At 33.1% G+C, this 21,977-nt stretch overlaps 2 protein-coding genes across 2 annotated transcripts; one reads left to right on the plus strand and one right to left on the minus strand.

The window, feature by feature from the left end:
* Window positions 1-2,436: 2,436 nt before the first annotated feature.
* Window positions 2,437-2,706, plus strand: LOTGIDRAFT_89841 (hypothetical protein; the record flags this gene model as incomplete). Its single annotated transcript, XM_009068717.1, has 1 exon — window positions 2,437-2,706. A coding segment is annotated over one exon (270 nt), but the record flags the coding sequence as incomplete, so codon positions are not given.
* A 12,104-nt stretch (window positions 2,707-14,810) lies between these two features.
* LOTGIDRAFT_134773 (hypothetical protein) lies at window positions 14,811-16,680 on the minus strand (the record flags this gene model as incomplete). Its single annotated transcript, XM_009068718.1, has 4 exons — window positions 14,811-14,948; window positions 15,212-15,333; window positions 16,216-16,363; window positions 16,600-16,680. The coding sequence occupies 4 exons, from the start codon at window positions 16,678-16,680 to the stop codon at window positions 14,811-14,813; spliced, it is 489 nt and encodes a 162-aa protein (XP_009066966.1).
* Window positions 16,681-21,977: the final 5,297 nt, after the last annotated feature.

Below are 21,977 nucleotides of genomic sequence, written 5' to 3' on the forward strand. Positions count from 1 at the left end.
TAAGTTACATACCTCTTTGGAGCCAGACGCTTACTCACTAATTTACAACTTCGGAATTCGATCCCAGAAAAAGTCGAGAAGATACACTCAGATTTTACGCCCCGACTCCTGTCCCGGCTTAAGGCTGTGATGAAGGTCGAAGGGGCTGACATGGAAGCTCGTCGTTCAGATAGTACAATCACCGAGGCCCCTGTGGTACAGGCTTTGCAGTTGAATGATCGCGTAAAGCAACGATGTGCACAAATCCCTTTTGTGTTGTGTAAGTGGTTGTCCCTCTTTATCAGCCCCGAAACAAAAAGAAAATCATTTTATTTACTCTACAATATTTTGGTAACTTTTAATTTATCAATATCGCCGTCTGAAAATCGTTAAGTACTTAATTTCATTGCAAAACTGGAAGGTTATAAGTTTTACTGAAATTTATATGAATAAGTGAATAAAGGAATGAATAAATTATTTCTATGAATATACAGTTATCATATTTTATTACCCAGACCAGACCGTGAGAAATTCACCGTTTATGACAATATTTAGTCTACGATGCACGTGAATTTCGTTTGTCACATCAGATCCCTGGCATTGATTGACAGGTACCGGAAGGTGACACAATTTCAAGATGGATATCCTTTTGGGGGAAAAGTCTCTCAAATTTTTTTTATTAATTTTTTTTTTATTGAATTTGTATACGATAGTAAAAATATTCTTTCCTTTTCTCTTGCTATTGTATCGTGTTGGGTTTCCCAGTCTAATAATATTAAAATAATGTAATCCTGATCAATTGAAAAAGGGATCATTTCTTTTTTGATAATTGATCGAAATCGGGGGATGAAGACGATATAACTTTCGAAGAGTAGGAATCAAAGCAGACGGAATCGTGCAGTAAATCAAGCGTCTAAATTTTTTTAACCTTTTAAAAAAACACTGAAATCAAATACAACTATCTCGTCTGAAAATGAGAGTCTTTTACTTGCTTTTAATTGAAATTAGAAGAGAAAAATATTCACAAAATTCACCAATTAATGTGTCAAGTGCAAAATAATGTTAGAAATGTTTTTAACATTGAAATAATCTAGCTGATAATTTTCAAGTTTCGACAGAGAGAAAGCAGCCTGCCTCAGAGTAAAATGTGTCTATTAAAAGATTGGAATCGCCTAATACAATACCAGATTATCATTCCATCTTTACATTACAATCTCTACATTTTACATGTTCATGTGCGCGATCGTGTATTTTCCTAGAAGCCCACACGCGAAACTCAATCGTTTTTCTTTTATTAACTAATTGAAAGTTTAACAATATTATTGATAAGAATATTGGTTTTAACAGTGGGCGTGGTAGTTGTAACAGTAGGCGTGGAGTAGACAAGGTGCGAGTTCTTTGATTGGTTCAACTTTCAGGAATCGTTCCACGATAACCAATCAACATCTAATAATGTCTGTGATTGACAGCTTGTATCAAACGTTATGTAGAAATGTAAAATAAAAATTCCTGTGTCAGTAGAAAATGCAAACTAATAGTCGACGTTGTGTTTTTGACAAGATTCGAATCCAAATATTTTTACTTTTAAACTAAATGTTTTGGAATGCCTGAGTGACAGTAAAATAAATCAAATATTTTCGATTTGGGATCGACGTAGAGTTGAGGAGCGCCATTTTCTTTTGGATAATTCATCAAGAATTGGAATAAATTTATGGATGTTTAGTTTATGGCGAATTGTTTTGGAATCTGCGAGGCATCATCCGTGGTTTATAGTAGAATTGGTCCAGTGTTGAAAGACGGAACCAGAATTTAGACAAGTCAAGATTCTTGGAACCTCAACGACGTGAGATTTGTTTCTTCAGCACACGACATTAGATAAACAATAGATAATTCTAGAGTGAAGACAGAATCTAAGATTGGGAGAAATTCAAGTCGTGCCGCCATCGTCGAGTTGATTAAAGGTAATATTATTATAAATCAACCTCCTGCGACTAGAGTCAGCCTGTGAAATTACTGGACATTTGACTTGGTGATTAGATTCGCAGACGAGGAACAAATCGGAGTTTCCACAAATATAACAGTAATTGATTCTTATTACATATGCAAAACTCTTGGAATTTTCGTAGTGGATAATTAAATACAATTTTATCATTTTTATTCCAAACGAAGTTAGATTTTTTCAAGAATTCGGAAAGTTTTTTTGTGATTTTAGAAAATCAAAATTCCGCCATGAATCTAAGTACAATGGATTATAAACTGAATCTAAATCACCAGGATTTTTACAGCACCGGACCGGGAGTTAAAATGGAACCGTTAGATTCTTCTAAATATCTGGACATCAAAGCATCAAAACATGACAAAATTCCTGAAGATATTCCAGAAAAGAAAAGCGAAGATTCGGAGAAGAGCAAAGATTCTGTGAAAGATAATGTGAACGAACATACCGACCCTAACACCAAACCGCCATATTCTTACGTCGCCCTCATCGCAATGGCCATCAAAGAATCAACAGAAAAACGTTTAACTTTGTCGGGGATTTATAATTTTATAGTAGGAAAATTTCCTTATTATGAAAAAAATAAAAAAGGCTGGCAGAATTCAATCCGACATAATCTCAGTTTAAATGAATGTTTTGTAAAAGTTCCAAGAGAAGGGGGAGGTGAACGGAAGGGAAATTATTGGACTGTGGATCCAGCGTTTGAAGATATGTTTGAAAAGGGAAATTATCGTCGTAGAAGAAGAATGAAGCGGCCTTACAGACCGGCTATATCACTTCCTAAACCTCTATTTGCTGACTCCAGTTGCGCTTTCAATCAATTCGCCTTCACCAAGAATTACCTCTCGTCTCCCTATTCTCAGTATTCACAATATTCACCCTGGAGTTTAACATCTCATAATAATTCACAAAACAACATGTCGTCCATGTCAAATATTAATAACTACGGTTCCTGTCAGCGAGTTCCATCTACTATCAACCCTTATTCTGGGATGCAACCATCAGGAGTTCAGATGTCCCCTAACCCGACCCCATACCCCCAGTTCAATGACTATGGTACAGTGACGGGGTCCGGACCCTTCGCCTTTCCCTGCCGACAACAAACAGAAGCATTCAGCCCCATGCATTATCCATATTGGACCGATAGGTAAGTTTTTATATTTTATTCAAATTTTTAAGATTTAAAATAACAGAGTCCTAACTTCTCCAATATTTATTCATTTTTCTGTATATTTCAAATTCTTACTCGGATGCACATTTTTTCAGACTTTTCAGCTAAGCGGGTTTTCTGTATATTAAAAATAACTGGGCATTTGGAAATCCTTGTAAGATTGTTTCAATGAAAAAAGCATGAAATTAGTTAATGAGTAAAAGACTAAATATCTTATATCTTATATCTTATATCTTATATCTTATATATTGTGTATTAATAATGTAAATTATAATCAATGAATATAAAAGTATCGAACTTAATAATTGTTAAAGTTGTATTTTCTATCTTAAATCTAAGAGAACACGAAATATATATAAGTTTGTAAGATTGAGTAAGTTGTTTAAATAATATTTTGTTAATTGTATTCAGTGGAGAAAGTTAATGAATCTAATTGAATACATTAAAAGAATTTAAAGTCGTGCATCCTAGTAAAATATAAAATGTAGTCAAGCAATAAAGTATATTAAAATTCCAGTATTCGGTAAAAAGAAGTGGTAAAAGTAAGTGGTAAAAAAAGTGGTAAAACCGGTGGTAAAATATTTCGAAACAAGACAAGTAAATAATAGAATGATTATTTATTAAAGAAAATGTAAGAAAAGCTATCTACTCAAACCCCACGGGATCTGCCCGGGGGTCACATTTCAAACTGTTTAACAAACTAAAGGTCGATGGTTTCTATGTTGAGATATTTAGGAAGACTAATTATAATCCCGTCTACACTTTGTAGTTGAAAATCGACAAGATTTAAAGAAACTAGGCCACACACAGAAATGATGTAAAAATTATCAGTTTTATTTCATGATAACGTAATGGCTTTTATCATTTTTTTAAACAATTTTTTAATCGCAAGAGAGAATTCTAATTCCCTGTTCGTTTTAAAACCACAGACTACCTGTTTAGTTTACTGAACCCGAATATAAAATACAGGTTAAAATCTACAAATATCAAAAATCTGTTACTTTCATAACTACAATATACATACAATTGCATACTATGATAAAAACGTTACAAAGGTTTTTGGTGGGAAATTTTATAACGATGACGTCATGTTATTGGGACAAATGTTTGAAAAATTTGTCACGTTATTATTGCAAAATATACAAATTGCTACAAGATTTTAAGCAAAAGTTATCAAGTTTTTTTAACTGAAAGTTTTTTAATGATGACGTGATATTAATAATCGTTTAATGTAGCAAAATGTTAAATTTTGTCACTTTCTCTAGTACAAAATTTCCAAATTGATTTATATATCTAAACGTTATCAAGGTTTTTGGCGGGAAGATAACGACGACGTCATAAGATGGAACTTTTGAAAATATAGCAATCGGTTATAGATCGTTGGAACTTCTCATGACGTCGTTTGCTTGGTTACAAATGGTGATCGTGAGTTTTTATTTTGGTTGGCGTGTGGAAGTAATCTTTTGTCATTATTCCATTTGCATAAGCTGTAAATGGGTACGGATAATCTGGAAAAAATCAATGCAAAGAGGTTTGTCCAAGGACTACCTGGTAGAAAGGATCCTTAACTGTGAACCTAAGTTATTATCCTTGTAAAATATATAGTCGTTTCTTTCTCTCTCTCTTCATTCATTACCACTATACATGTATATATAATTTGATAAGATGCCACCCGAACTGTAAATTAAAATAACTAATTATTCTACTGTTTGTCTATTGTTTGTAGAATTTTAAGATGTTGTTTAGTAAACACTGTGTTTATTTTGATTTTGTGAATTTCTCCAGTAAAATATAGTTGTTAATGTTTTACAAATATTATTCATTCGTGCTGCAGAGTTGCATATTATGAAATGAGTATTGCGTTCTGGTATTCGTGTTCTCGATTGAGTTCCGAAGACCCGCACCATGTTTCGTGCAATAAGGGAAACGAAGACAACGCCCTAAAAAATAAAATAAATGTCATCGAAATATGACATATCAAAGCCAATTATTAGGCATTTTAGGCTGTAAGACAGATAAAATTTTGTTTAGGCGTAAGGCAGGGTGCACATCTTTGGTTTAGACGTTCCAATCCCAACAATAACTATCAGAGAAAACAAACTAATAAACAGGATTTCAGGTTTTCTTCCAAAATCGAAAACATATCCAGGATACATAAATTATAATTTTTTTAAAAGAAACAGTATCCTAAACATTATTACTGTTTTGTCAGTTATTAAAATTTCTCGGTCAGTTGCGAATGTTAAAATAAATTTGTTTCTAAGATAATATTATAAAATGATTAAACGTTTTCTAATTATTTACAAATGTTATTTAGGAAATAAAGAATTAATTTTAATAAAATAAATATTATTTCTAATTCCTTGAAAATAAATAAAACATCAGTTTACTATTTCTTTTATAATCTAAAACAACTGTCTTCTATTCAGAATTCAGAATAACGTTCAATGGCGCGATATATTTGGAAATGAAATGAAATGAATGGAGTTTTACGTCCTACTCTTCTGCACCTTGTGGGCTAATGAAGACGGGCAACGCCATGCAGGGTGCCATGAGGGAAATTTTGCCAGGACAGCGGCATTAGCCTGCTCTCTTTCGATTTCCAACTGTCGAGGGGTCTTTAACGTGCACAGCCTGTAGCACACGGGGCCTCGGTTTATTGTCCCATCCGAACGACTAGACGCTTTTTCCATGTCAGCCCCTTTTAGCGATATATTTGGAAATTTTCGTTTTACTTAGAAATGTATTAACGAAACACAATCTGATTTTCCCTGAAATTGGTGTTTCGAATTCAAAGATCGGAATTGAACTTATCATTTTGAAATATTTATACTCATTTTATAGATATTTTCGATCTTTTATAATAAGTTCTAGAATACTACGCCGTAAAGATTTTATAAAAAAAAAATACAATTTTCACGCACACCCAAAAATTTATAACAAGACAAAATATCTATCAAGACTAAAAAAAGCACAGGACTGGGACTGACGGGCCTTAAGCGTTGACTATCTTGGTACTACGGAATACAAATACCTTTTACGAGTGAGTTTGGAGCAAAATCGAAATTCTTCATACGGTGGTTTATTTGAATCATTATCATATCAATTAATAATGAATGAAAATTCTCACTCGCAGCCAACAGTCGACGTTTATTATATTAATATTCATTCTGTTGTACTTTTTACCATCGTTTGATCTTGATTGCATGTTTGTGCGTTTTAGTCACACCGGGATTTACTCTCCCCCGGATTTGTACAAAGGTGGCGCGTCGGTTCAGTGAATAAGAATCTTGATCGTTTGGAATTCGAAAAAGAATGGGGCTAATGCCGTTGTCCTGGTAAACACTTTTTCTTCATTGCAGACTGTATGGCGTTGCTCTTTTTTATAAACTCATTCCGGTGGTGAAAAGCAAAACGTACAACTCCGTTTATTTAATTTTAATGTGAACATCGTAGAAGATTTTAATCAAATCGTTACATTTTCTCTCCTTCTCACAGAAATTAATAGAATTAATTATAAAATATTTACATGTCTAATATTCATGACAAAATCTGGTATTTCAATTGAAGAAATTCTCGAGAAAACCAGATTAGTGATTTCAGTGGCATGGAAAATCTATTAATTGACTTCAACCATAAAACAAACATGGCGATAACTTTAAAATGTTGTCACCCGAATCTGTAAAACGAAACGAATAACGTGAAATTGTGGAATTTGTGTTAAATGATACGGAAACGAAAAGATGAGGAGAAAAGATTGTTTGTTTTTCATCCGATCGGGCTGTTTGTTTTAGTTTTTATCGCCTTTTTTAAAATATAGTTCTCATACTTTCAAATTTTCAGGTTTTTTAATGTGTAAAACAAGACATTAGCGAGCGCCAACAATCAGATTGGTATTCTGATAACCAAAATTCTCAAATTAATATGAAATCCTAATCCACTGCACAATCGTGGTTTTTATTTCCCTCGTTGTACACTATATGGTGTTATCTATAACCAAATTCTCAAATTAATATGAAATCCTAATTCACTGCACTATCGTTATTTTTATTTCCCTCGTTGTACACTATATTGTGTGATCTATAACCAAATTCTCAAATTAATATAAAATTCTTATCCATTATACCATCAGAGTAATATGTCCCCTATTGTGCACAATAACCACAAATCTTCAAATCAATTTCATTTTACCGAATTGTTGAAAATTGAATTAATACGATTTGTCGTATATTTTGTTATTTTACGCGATCTAAAAAGTTATGTGTGCAGTCATTAAAACTAACCGTCTTCATTATAGCCCACATGGTGCAGAAAAGTAGGACGTAAAACTCCATTCATTTCATTTCATTTCATTAAAACTAACTTTTGAAATAAAATATTTTGGAATGGAGTTTTACGTCCCACTTTTTAATAGAAGATGGTATTCCATTCTCATTACCACGTGAAATATGGAATTGATACAGAACGAGATGAGGTTCTAATGACATGATAATGATACTCCAGGGTTAAGGGTTATTTGATATGATTTCCCGTTAAATTTAAATGGCACTTTGTTTATGACATGTGAAATTAGAGCGGATAATGATAACCTTTATTTAGATTATGGCACCATCACCAAACTGGACTGGACCAATACTTCAACTGCCCCATGCCGAATTGGCGAAAAATTCTTTTGTATTGAATTGGTCTTTGTCTTAAACGCCCCTTCTAAGACTTATTATTTTTCGAGCAATTTATTGCATGTGATCCGTTTTTTCATTCTCCTGGTATCGCAATTTTTGGAAACGAAAAATACTCAATGTTTAACAAAGAAATTTACATTCAGTTACTATACACGATACTATTTTAAACCTCGTTATGTACATCCAGTCCTAGCCTAGATCTCAAAAGAATGTTTTCGTAAAAATACAGAAAATCAAAATCAATAATGATATTAATTCGATGAGAATATTAATGAAATTGAGCTGTTATTTTACATCGTACTTTCAAACAACGTTTCGTCCTGTAATTTGTTAAGTTAAATGAAAAGCATTAAATTAGAAAATGGCAGAAAATTAGTGGAGAGAAGAAATGAGAAGATTGTGTAGTGTAACTAATTATAAGTTGTATGACTTACAATTTGTTGATATTTATATAACTATAAACAATTCTTGTTGCTATTATATGAAATATTTCTTTATTTTTACATGTAAGAAATAACAGAGCTAATTTATATCCTTTCCTCCAGATGTTCTTACAAATAAATTGAAGTTTTACGTCCCTTTTATACTCCCACATCTCTCTATGTGGACGTATATTGTCGGCACCCCTGTCCGCTCGTCGGTCCGTCTGTCCATCAACATTTGCTTGTAAACGCTCTAAAAACTAGATTTTTTGATGGAATCAAATGAAATTCGGTATTTGTATACATATCCATAAAACGAAGATCAAGTTCGAATTTGAGCTATATTCGACCGTTAGAAGCAGAGTTATTGCCCTTGCCCCAAAATATTGAATATTTACCACCCGCATGCCGTGGTGGGCGTATATGACTGAGGTCCACTATCTTTCTGTTTGTACGTGGGCTAAGGCAGAAACTTTCCAATGATAGCGTCTAATTTTCAAGTAATTTAGAAAGTTGATTAATGACAATCCTAAAATCCTAAGACACGTCCCAAAAGCTTATCTGAACTTTTAATCAAAAAAATTCTTGCCGTCAAATTTTTTAACTCCAAAATTAAAGATCTAAAATGTTTACGTAACTTATCAAACTCGCTATGTTTTTAGTTGGTATTAGTGTACTGATTCTAGTAAAATAAACGCCAAATCCTTGATGATACATAATGAAATATGTCACCTACGTATTCTGAAGATGTCAACTAAAAATATCGAACAGATATAAAGCCCAACACCAAACTATAGTAGGCCCATACTGCTTACTTTACAACAAGTACACCCTGTTTAAAATGGTGAATTATACGTTTTAATTATTTCTATTTTTCTATTTTCAGATAATCATTGACTGTGTTCCAAGATTTAGTGACGAGATATTTTATTGTGCCAAAAGACCAACAGATAGAATATATATATATATTAATATATTATGTTGTTATTATTATGTGGTCTGTGTGTATTAGGAACCGGAACAATTATACAATGGTTAACGTACAGGGACAAATAGAAAAAGAAAAGCGCTGGGACAAAGAAGAAATGGGAACCGTCAAGGAAAAATACAAAATATATGTGTTCATTATTTACGTGGTCTGTGTGAATTAGACACAGGAAACAATTATTAAACGGAAAAACAAATAGGAGAAATAGAAAAAGGACAATGGAATACGAACTGGGACAAATATAAAATGGAACATGGAATACGCGCTGGGACAAATAGAAAATGGAAGATAGAATACGCGCTGGGACAAATAGAAAATGGAAGATAGAATACGCGCTGGGACAAATAAAAATGAAAAGCGTACAGGAAAAACAGATGAAGTGTTAAAAAAAAACAACTAAGCGAAATCTTAAGTAAATACGTGGAAAAAAGACCAAACAAAAGGCAGATACTTAAAGCTGTGAATTATGGAAAAAGGACCCAAAAGCGAAAATACAATTTTTGGACTTATTTTAAAGTTGACGTTAAATTTTTGTTAGTTCGTATTGTTTTTTTTTTTTAATTTTCTGTTTTGTGCCAAAAGTATGAACACAATGTTGTATTTTAGCATGGTTGACAAATTCAGTGTTGAAACACACCCTAATTATACATCGGTAATCGACATTGCAGTCGTCAAACTAAATCGAATAGATTAAGCCAAATTTTCATTCAAAAGTCTAATCTAATCGACTGTTTGTAGGTATAGGTAAAGAATCACAAGCTATATAGATGTAATTGGTTATATTATTTCTATTGATAACACTGTCTGTATGAGCATATGAAACATTGAGTTAATAAATGCCAGAAATAGTATATCTATATATCTAGTGATTCTATATAATATTTGATAACACTGTCTGTATGAACATATGAAACGTAGAGTTAATAAATACAGAAATAGTATATCTATATATCTAGTGATTCTATATAATATCTGATAACACTGTCTGTATGAACATATGAAACGTAGAGTTAATAAATACAGAAATAGTATATCTATATATCTAGTGATTCTATATAATATCTGATAACACTGTCTGTATGAAGATGTTAAACGTTGAGTTAATAAATGTTGGAAATAGTATATCTATATATCTAGTGATTCTATATAATATCTGATAACACTGTCTGTATGAAGATGTTAAACGTTGAGTTAATAAATGTTGGAAATAGTATATCTATATATCTAGTGATTCTATATAATATCTGATAACACTGTCTGTATGAGCATATGAAACGTAGAGTTAATAAATGCCAGAAATAGAATATTCATCTTGTGCTTCTAATCAGCTGTTAAAACAAATATTTAATACGGCAAGCATATTGAATTCTACCAATGTCGTCATTTTGGGGTTAATACTTTTTGGGGGTTTCATTTTTAATTTATTTGTTCATATCATAGTTGAAAATGGTTTTGAAACAATTAGTTACAAAATATGAATAAAGACAAGTTTGGTGAAGGTATATTTTATATTTCTGGGTGTATTAATGGTTTAGTATTATTATACAGATTTGCAATGCCAGATGTGCCTTCAACTACAAGGTGCCTTCAATCATTTTGTGCCTTTAACTTTAAGGTGCCTTCTATGGAAGGCAGAATGGCTCTTTATTCAAATTTCATGCATAGCTATGACGAATATGGAATAAAAAGCCACTCCACCTTCCATAGCCTTCAAATTTACATCATGTGCCTTTGATATGTTTTTTTTTTAATTTCAATCAAGTTTTCTTCTGAATTAAAGATACATCTTTAAAATGACGTTTGTTTTTCTATGATTTTTTATACCTGTGTCCGATACTCACTCATTATTGCGCAGCTCAGTGTTTCCCCTAGAGATAATAAACACCTGACAAAAATATGCCCATGTAAGACAAGTGACTTTTGTGTACCCCTTTTGTATTTTGGGCGCGCCTGGTGCCCTTTCAATTGCCAAAAGCAAACTGAAAGTCACCAGCAGTCGTCAATTGCTCGAAATTTATTCAAAATTGTCCAAGAACCCGATTTGGTCGAGTTACCCGAGTTGGTAACTATGGTGATATTCATAAAGTGGCAGCCCATATTGAAGACAATCGTGAGCTAGATTTACGTTATATCTGTTCTTTTGGAAGGTCTAAAATTGGACAAAATTTCAGAAATTGAATATTACCAAACATCTACATCTTTTAACTATTTATAACAATTCTGATAGTCTTAGAATGAAATAGGCACAGTTTGATATAACTTCAAGAACAATTTCAAAAACAATTTGAGATATTTTCGGTTCATTTTATTACTTTTATTAAATAAGCTAACAAACTTTGTATTATTATCAATGTAAAGTCATTCTCAGTAATCAGACTTTCAGTACTATTATTTCCATTGAAAGAGCACTGACAGTAAACAGGACACATTCCGGTATATCAATTGCTATCTATTTCCATGTTAAATCACGAAATTCAACCTTCTATAACTTTTTCCAGAAATCTCGTTGAAAACGAATATAGGCATGCAAAGCCTCCAAAAGGGAGGGAGAAAGAGGATTTCTAAAAAAAAAGCACGGACTACCATAATAATTAATCACTGGAGCGGGTCCCTAAAGCCATTAACTGACTCAACCAAGGGACATAATCTGTATAAACTACAGACTACAGTAATATAAATGGCACACGCCCAGCCATGATTATCAATGATTTGTAGTTTGGAAGAGGATGTTTTGAGTAACTAAGTGAATATTAGTAAACTTGATTAAATTGTTTATTTCTACGTGGCAAGCTTCAGATTTAAAACATTTTCCACTATTTTGAATCCCTGACTTGTAATTTTAGTGTTAATTTGTTTCTTTTAACGGCTTCACTTATTGAAATTTACAAACAAATATCTAAAAAAAACAATTAATAGAAATATTATGATTTTTAAATTACCTTCGTGTAAGATGGTGCAGTGGAAATAACACCACATTGATATAAATAATTAAGATTTTCGTAAGTATAATCTCTTAGTAGGGATCCGCGATGGCTCAGGGAGTAAAACCTAGATCTTTTGGGGGTTCAATTTTCAATCCTGTTACCACAGTGATCTAGAGGTAAGATAATTTCATCTCATTTCACGTAATAACGAGCCTCAATTTACCATTGGCAACATTATTGCAAACAGATAGCCTTCCTGAAACAGTTGATGCTTTTCAACTAATGTCGAATAAGATGCCGGTAATACTATTTTTGATTAGAATTTTTCTTTTTCCCTTGGAACCGCTCAACAGTTCTGTAAATTGATTAAAAATGACCACAAACATACCCCATATGAACACTAAAAGGGATTGTAAAGAGGTTTACTTAATTTTTCATGTGCACCGGGGACACTGAAGGCTTAAATTTGTTACATTTCAAATTTCAATTAGACGCCTGTGGTTCCTGCAATTCCTCAAAGAATAAGTGTTTGATGACGTCACTAATTTGCATTATAATATAAGGCCGGTTAGTGACGTCATCAAACACTAAGTTTTAGTGGAATTGCCGGAACCACTGACGTCTGATTGAAAATGATTTGAAAAGCAAAACCGTAGACCGTTTGTATCTGGTGTTGTATTCTTACAAGACCAATGGTTTTGAAAAACGAGAACGTGACGTCAAGTGAAGTCGAGCAGACGAGCGTGACGTAGTATCAAGTGTTTCTCCATACAGAATCCCCACTATTCACTGGTCAAATGTGATATTTCATCGGGGCTGAAGAATCTGACACGTCTGGAATCATCATTCCTCATTCTAAGAGAGATACAACCTTCATCATCTCCATCAGCCTTTTCATTTATCGGACATGAGGAAGGGTTGTTGCGTGGCGGAGAAAATGATCCACAAAGAGATTGAACATAGTTCTATTTCAACCTGAATCCTGAATCAAACATTTGGTGTCAATTCTGAAAAAGAGCACTAAAGGTTCGGAAATGGGTATTTGAAACTGTTAAACAGAAACATGTCTTCGTACTGAAACAGAAATTTATAATCTCTGAATTCTTAGCAGTATGGAGTCAAATTAAATCACTGTTACGAATATGGTTTACGCTCCTCCAACATGCTTAACAGTTGCTGAAATAATTCAGTATTTCTGTACTATGAAATCTCGATTTAGGATGAAACTTGCATCATAATGTGTATCAGTTTCAAAGAAAATGTTATGTTTCTACAGAAGAAAGTATACCGAAAGAACCGAGTTCTGCTCGCGTCAAACTCCACTAATAAAGAATATGATACATTATTCACTGTACCTAATATACTCGCGTCAAACACTACAATTACATTTCTGCCCGTTATAAAAATCATCGAAACGAAAATGTTTACACGAAATAAATGAGGTAGTTAGTGACGTATTTTAAAAACAGATGTCGTCTGCTATTACAACGTTCCGGTTCACTTCTGCTTATTTTCTGGCAGAAACAAGTGTAGCTAGCGAAACAAATTGTTCCTTCTCGGGGAGTTTTTAAGATTTGTGCAACTTGAGAAGTCGTCTCATGTACTTTATCTTTTGCTTTCGTTCATTAAAGGACTCTTTGTATCTAGGAATATGTAAACTATCTTTTTAATAGGAAGGGTAGGTATTAAGTCCAAAACATTCAAATTGATCAAACCGGAACTTAACAATTGCACAAAATTCGTATTGTTACAGCAATGAGTAATGAATGGATATTGCTCGTAGTTTTGGTGTTATAAAGACTCAATAAATTTGAAACCTTTAGAATACGTAGGAGATATATTGTTCTGCAATTTGGCGTTTATTTTGCTTAAATCCGTGCAATAGTTTTATAACAGCTTCCAAACAGTATAACGAACTTAAAAAATTACGTAAACCTTTCAAATAGTTTTTGCGTTAAAAAGTTAACGGCCGGATTTTTTAAATTCAAACTTTCAAGTAAATTCATGAACACATTTCTGCAGATTTTGGTAGATAATTTTCATAAATTTTAGACATAAAAAAATATTTGACCAACGAAAAAAATAGAGTGCCCCTTTAATAAATCGCCCCAGCCCCCTTAACCCCTATTGGAAAAAAAACCAAATAGATCAGATTTATTTGTTAAAGATATTTTTGTTAAAATTTGTATAAATAAATTTGCATCCAGTGACATAAAATACATTATTAAATATTCATAATATCATTTACTCGTATTTTATCGTTTTATAACAATTTAAAAATTATATAAAAAAAATAAAATCACATATTTCAACCAGAAAACTGGTTCAAGCACTGTGCACGCAGTTCTCAGTCGTCACTTCCGGTCCCCGGACAATTTTAATTTTTTATAGACTAAATTTTATGGGTTTTACTATACTGTGGGTTCAGCTCTTGATACCCCTTTCCCTTACGGACCCACCCATACATGTATATTTTAGCATAAAAACTGCTAAATTTTAACATTAAGAGTTTCTTGTAGATTTTTCTTTCTTTAATGTTTTTTTTTGTGCATATTATTCCAAGTATTTTCCAAGGTTTTCAGGTATTATGTTGTGAGACCATATTTGAAAATTAAATTCCAAGTCTGTCTGCTCTGTTTTTTCTCAGTTTATAAATTTTCATCCAGTATGTATTCACCCAGATGATAATCCTTAGAGAAAGATTTCAGTTGACTAATATAGTCGGCTATTTTCTTGATAAACTTTACTCTTGGTACCAAGAATTCTTCGTCTATAAAATCACTCAACTGAAAAATAGTTCAAAAAATACTTTAAAATATTTCGATACAGGAAAGTTGAACATGTAGTTTCATAGTGAATCTGATAGGATGTTGCTCTATTAGTTGTGGGCAGAGATGGCACTGGTGTATTTTATACCCAATGGAATATAAACCCAAAATGTTGTTCGATTTTTTCAGTCTTAATTTGACAAATTTAGAAAAGCAAAATGTAAATATCCAATTGGATTATTGTCCTTTGTATGTTTAAAACAACACTTATTTTAACTTACGTGTGCGTCGCCGGATTCGTCTGCTATTTGCCTGGTGTACAAGAAGTTTGCGTTCATCATTTTCTCATGTTCCAACATAAATTGTAAGGCATCAAGACCATTTGACCAGGCTCTTTCTTCAGCTACCTGCAATAAGTTAAACTAAGTTAATGACTCTTAGGTTGGGACAGGATGCCAGGTAATCAGGTTCACATGTTGACAAGATTTCGGCTAAGTCAAGGGCAATAACTTAAAACTGTTCAAAGAAAACTTTCTAGTGTCGGACCCGTCAAAGATCACATTAATATTAATTGCGGCCATTTTGGGGCAAATTAACTTAATCCTTATTGGCAACTTTGTGTTGAGTGGCCCTCGTGAATGTTGTATTGCATTGTAAGGTTCTTCTTTAAAAATAAATGTCATTGTATTCAGATTTTATAAGGTCATATTAAAATCAGTGATAGTTGGATAGATTACAGAACATCATTGAGTCTATAAATATTATATTTATATACCCTCACTTCATGAATGTTGCATTGTAAGATTTTTCTTGTGTCAATTTTTCAGCGTTTATTGGAACCTTTTAGGGCTGCAACGATGAATCGATGAACCGCGATTCTTTCCTTCTTATCGATGCATTGCTGTGGATAAAATTAATCGTGATGTATGGGCACGATTAATTCTTAGCCCCTTTAATAACAAATGACACGAAGAATCCTTGTGTGTATAAGAAATTGTGTCATGTTTTCATTTTCCAAGTATGATTTTCACATCTAAATAGTAACAATTTTGTTAAAAATATACTAATTCCTACTGCCTTTTACTCTTTCCTTCACTAATAAATGAATCGCGATAATTATCGTAATAAATCGTATCGGTAGATGAGTATTGTATAGTGTATCGAATCGCAACTTCAAGAATTGTTGCATCCTAGAACCTTTTGATATTAATGATAGCTGGGTCTACTGAAGAATAATCAATGGTTCTGAAAATATATTCTTATGGGTGTGCTTTTAAAAGCTAACTTACAATTCGTCTAAGTTTGAACCATCCACCTCGTTTGTTCATATACTTCATCAGTTTCATAGCACCTTCTTTCTCTTTCTCTGATGCTTCCATCATAAACTTGTAGAATCCTGGTAGAGCGATGTCAGCCCGATCAAAATGGAATGCCTGAAAACAGAAGATAGGAATATGTTCTGTTAGATGAGTTGTATTCTGATTATATGGTCATTGGCAAGAGATAGATGTCATTTTGACCAGTTTCAATTCGGCCAATGGACACTTTGAGCTACAGTAAATATTCTAAAATATTACGAAGATCATATCAATCGCACATCACACAATCGCACGCCTGATGGATCAAGGGTTATCTGTCGAAGCTAACTCCAGACCAATAAGATACATACCAATGTAAGATAGGTATAACTAGCTGATAATGTGTCATTTATTCTTCCATTTAACTGCATTATACTATTATAATGAAACATGTGTTTGATAAACGCTGCTCCGTTCTGGTTATACACTTTGGCTGGAAAATAAAACAGACAAAATGATGAAAAGGGATCAAATTAGGCAGGGTGAGGTTGACTCTTTATTCGTCATATCCAAAATAATCTCTATGACAATATAATTTAGGCTTGGTACCTAATTAGGACTCTCCGCCATTGAGTGGAGTTGGATTTTCACGAGCCTTATGTATACCAGACTACGAACAAATACTGTCACCAAATTTTGTCTTCGGCCTGTGCTTTCGTAATTTCAATTATAATTTGTTTTTACAACCAATTTCACCTAAATGTCTATCTTAATGGGAGTCATAAAAGGTAGGACAATTTCATCTGGGTAAAGAGTGAAACTATGAAAAAAAACACAAAATGTAGCTAATGCAAGAAATAACGAGTCTTCTAAAGGAACATTATGAGTTCAATTTCACATCATGTTTTGTGAAGTAAGATTTCAATCTGTTAGAACGGGAGGGGGTGTCTGTATGATTGTATAAATTATATATAAAGATATAAATACCACCATTTTTAGAAGATCCAAAACCACCATCATCATAATTTTAGCTGGACAAAAACTACCTCCAAAGAATAATGTATCTTCTTTTATTGGTCAAAATTGTGAAAGAAGTCTTTGTAAACAAACGTTTGGTGAATACAGAAAGGATTATTTGGAGGTGGGGGGTGGGGGGGGGGCGTTTGTATTAATTGTATATAAAGATATCATACCATCATTTTTAGAAGATCCCAAACCAACATCATCATTCATCATAGGATCATCACTCTGAAACCAGTCACCATCCTCATCTTCCCAATCGACTTTATTTCTCCAGGTCAGGGTGGGAATGACTAGGGCCAGTGAACATAGAGCGATGATAGCTGCCCCACGAAACATGCTGATATATCACTGGCAATAACGTGGAGTTGTATGTTCCACTGGAGATTTAGACTAGACTGTTGTTATCTTTCTGAAGGAGATGTTAAATATTCGAATCCTTATATGATATCTGACACAATTCTTAATCATGTACGACTTTATTTTTAATTTATCTAGTAATTATTAGTCGAAACTGTCGATTCATTTCTGTACGAAAAGTATCTCGTGCACAATCCATTCTCTCATACAGAGTTGTCGTTCTTTGCAGTCGCATTCATACAATTTATTATAACAAGATATACATGGTCACATAGAGCAAGGAACGACAACAACAGACAACGGATTATCAGAAAGGGAATCAAGTTAACAAACCTTGTCGCAAATTGGTAAGAAGTGTCCCATTAATTATTTGTCTTGCTAGCACAATCACTTGACATCATTAAGCTATGTCTATATATCATCTATACGGTGTCTTCCCGTTTGGACTAATTCCAATTTGAGCTACTTTATTTAGGGCTACTGTGATATTGAAACAGATTAACTACTTCCGTTAGGGCAACTTAGTAATTTGCTACAGATGAAAATCTGAAACTGTACAATGTGATATACGTTCATTAAATATAAGCATATAAGGCCTCATATTCACAATACTAAGCTATCATGAACTCCGTCTAATAACTTGCCATCAACCAAATCAAATCTTATTTCCACCATACAGGAAAAAATGTCTAATAGAGGCAAGGTTTTTTACGGAGTTAGTAATAGTTTGACATAGTGAAGACAGTTAGTCCTGGGAATGTGCTGTAGGCCTAGACGTTTAAATTGCCTTGGTGGAAGCCCAATTTAAGATGTTTTGGGGATAGCTGCCTGAGAACCTTTGAAAGAACAGTCTGACTTTCGGGCTCCTGTGTCTGTAACAATAAAACAAATGCAGGCTATATCCGAGAACATTACGCCATCTTAACCTTGACTCAGATATCCGACTGTTGTGTATGTCGGATCACGTTCTGATATAACTGACCTTTGAACCTAGTGATAAGTACAAACTGACTGTATCTGGCTGCAGTTTTATATCTATACAGTGCATAGATTATAAATATAGGTCATCATTAGTTCTACTTTTATTTTGTTTTCTATTGATGACCTCAGACCTAATATGGAAAAAAACAATTGCGCACAAAAAAATTAGAAAATGTGTATGGAAGACATTCTGTTTCAATCTCCAATTTGTTCTTGTAGGGTAGAATGGAGATCATTTTATTTTGTGTATCATTGGGTTAATGACGACAATTAAATAATCATTTTAAATTATAAAACGAATTTCCTAATAGGATGTAAAGAGTTATTTTAGCGAATATGATAATGTATAAAAATTTTGACCCAGAATGTCTTCCATAGTTGTTATTTTCGTATATAGATATATTTGATTATAGGTTATTGCCTTCCCTTTGTTTATAATTTGAGCTATGGTCATTTCCAGAGCTTTGTCTGTCAAAGCGAGCTCTCTATTCTCTATAGACAATCGGTGTATGACACATTTATATAATATTTAGGATGTCATTATGGTCAGCAACCCTTCCGATACCACTTAACATTCTCAACACAGAGGCAAGCTATAGATTTATAGATTTAGCGAAGAGACATTGTCTACATTCTGAACACAGGCGCAATTGGAAATTTCTAGTTCACTTACTAGCTAGCGTACATGCCCTTAAACTAGCGGACATGGCTCTAAAACTAGTGTACATGGCTCTGAAACTAGTGGACATGGCTCTGAAACTAGTGGACATGGCTCTGAAACTAGTGGACATGGCTCTGAAACTAGCGTACATGGCTCTGAAACTAGCGGACATGCCCTTAAACTAGTGTACATGGCTCTGAAACTAGCGGATATGGACTACATTCTAAACGATGAGGCAAATGAACATTTCGAGATTTTCTGACTGGGGTGCAAGTGGATATTGTTTTCATTCTTAACACAGAGGCTAATGGTCATTTCTACATTCTGAACATAGTAGACGCGGAGTAGATTTACTGACTGGTTCAAGTAAACGTCTAAATTCTGAACACAGAGGCATTGCTACATTCTTAACACAGAGGCAAGAGAACATTGACAACATTTACTGACTCTGAGCCAATTGGAAATTGCTACATTATGAAGGCAAGTGGACATATGACAAATTTAAGCAAAGGCCATATTTGGTCACGTAGATGATAATTATAAAAATGTATATATATGTATATCAGTTATCTATCACGTATACCCAGACCTATATTTACCTATCTGTTATCATTGGAGTGTTACGTTATCAAGATTTTCGATAATTTTCAGCGTCAGATAACTTGGATATTTTTAAAATAAATAGTTGAACACATTTTTAAGTAACAAACCAAATCTTTTTTCTATAACTCTTATTTCATATTCAAATTCGAATCGGTCACGTTAGTTGATTTGGCTTAGTCTTTTCCATTTCTCCTCCAACGTATGAAACTTAATTAGTTCAGTTTTTTTTTCTCTTAAAAGGACAGATCGTAGGTTGAATATACGTTAATAGTCGTCAAGAAGTAGGCCTGACAGAAATGTAAGAAAATCGCATAATTCCTTCAGAAACTATGAACTTCACTTTCTATTTCTATATGTCTTATCTGCATATGAAAAAGTCTAAAAAAAAAACGAGTCGTCATTTTAACATCCCACCTCTGATAATTCATGGATGCATTTGGATTTCGGCAGTGAGCTGTGAACACTATTATTGATTACCTCAGCTAAAAAAAAATTCCCGTTTCTAGGACTAAGGCCTACGATTGGTCAAACTGTCCCTCTAACTTAATTATCTAATCATGGCCAATACTAGTTCCAAGTGACCAAGCAAATGATTCTCTATGATTATCGACTTTTGAATGAACATTCTTTGTGTTGTAGGCCTACCAGAGCCACACTTTTAAAGTTAAGTGGTTCTATCTATCATAGCCCCAATCTGAATAGAATCTCTGGTTTCAAGAAGTTCATTAAAAAGGGGTAAAATTTCAACAGTCGAATCTTCCTGCATTAGTATAAATTAAGAGGATAAAGGCTCGAAGATAAGATCAAAACAATTTAAAATATCTGTAAGTTATAAGTAGTTTATTTCAGAGTCATGTTCATAGCTTTCGTCATCACCAGACGCCATGTTATGACGTAATGATTGTTTACGTCAGTGCCCGAGACGTGGAACTAATTATCTTTGACGCTATATCGGCAGTAATGATCGTATTTTGATGAAGTTTAGGGTTTAATTTTCTTGTACTACATAAATTGTACATGTAGATAAGTAGTTTACACTAGTTTTGATGAGTTTATGAACACCAATAGCTCTAACTCTAGAAACGTTACTGTGATATGTTATAGGTTTATAGCTCATTTCAATTAGATAGCGCAATAATGATTAATTCCAATGGGTTTAAAAGAATTTTTTCTGAAATGCTAAGGAACAGAGAGTCAGATTTTCATTTGGAATGCATATATATATATATATATATATATATATATATTCCCAATCGAATATTAGGACATGCTATGTATTTATCATCAGTATACAAAAACTCTAAATGGCGACACACTTGTCCTAAAGATTCAGATTTTTATCCCTGTAATCCGACATCAAAATCGCTATGGTTGAGTCGAAATCAGTTATTTTTCGGAAATAGTGTAGGCCTACTTTATATAACTAACAAAGTCAAACTTCGTTCAATTTCGAAAAGATACAAGAAAATGTTACTGTTATAAAACAATTTTAAACGAAATTATACTTTTGACACGACTTTGGTTACTTACACAAATGGTTGATGGATATTTCTAAAACTGTTACAAATGGTTGATGGATATTTCTGAAACTGTTACAAATGGTTGATGGATATTTCTAAAACTGTTACAAATGGTTGATGGATATTTCTAAAACTGTTACAAATGGTTGATGGATATTTTTAAAACTGTTACAAATGGTTGATGGATATTTCTAAAACTGTTACAAATGGTTGATGAATATTTCTGAAACTGTTACAAATGGTTGATGGATATTTCTGAAACTGTTACAAATGGTTGATGGATATTTCTGAAACTGTTACAAATGGTTGATGGATATTTCTGAAACTGTTACAAATGGTTGATGGATATTTCTAAAACTGTTACAAATGGTTGATGGATATTTCTAAAACTGTTACAAATGGTTGATGGATATTTTTAAAACTGTTACAAATGGTTGATGGATATTTCTAAAACTGTTACAAATGGTTGATGGATATTTCTAAAACTGTTACAAATGGTTGATGGATATTTCTGAAACTGTTACAAATGGTTGATGGATATTTCTGAAACTGTTACAAATGGTTGATGGATATTTCTGAAACTGTTACAAATGGTTGATGGATA

Source organism: Lottia gigantea, assembly GCF_000327385.1.
Source record: "Lottia gigantea unplaced genomic scaffold LOTGIsca_93, whole genome shotgun sequence".
Taxonomy (NCBI): domain Eukaryota; kingdom Metazoa; phylum Mollusca; class Gastropoda; family Lottiidae; genus Lottia; species Lottia gigantea.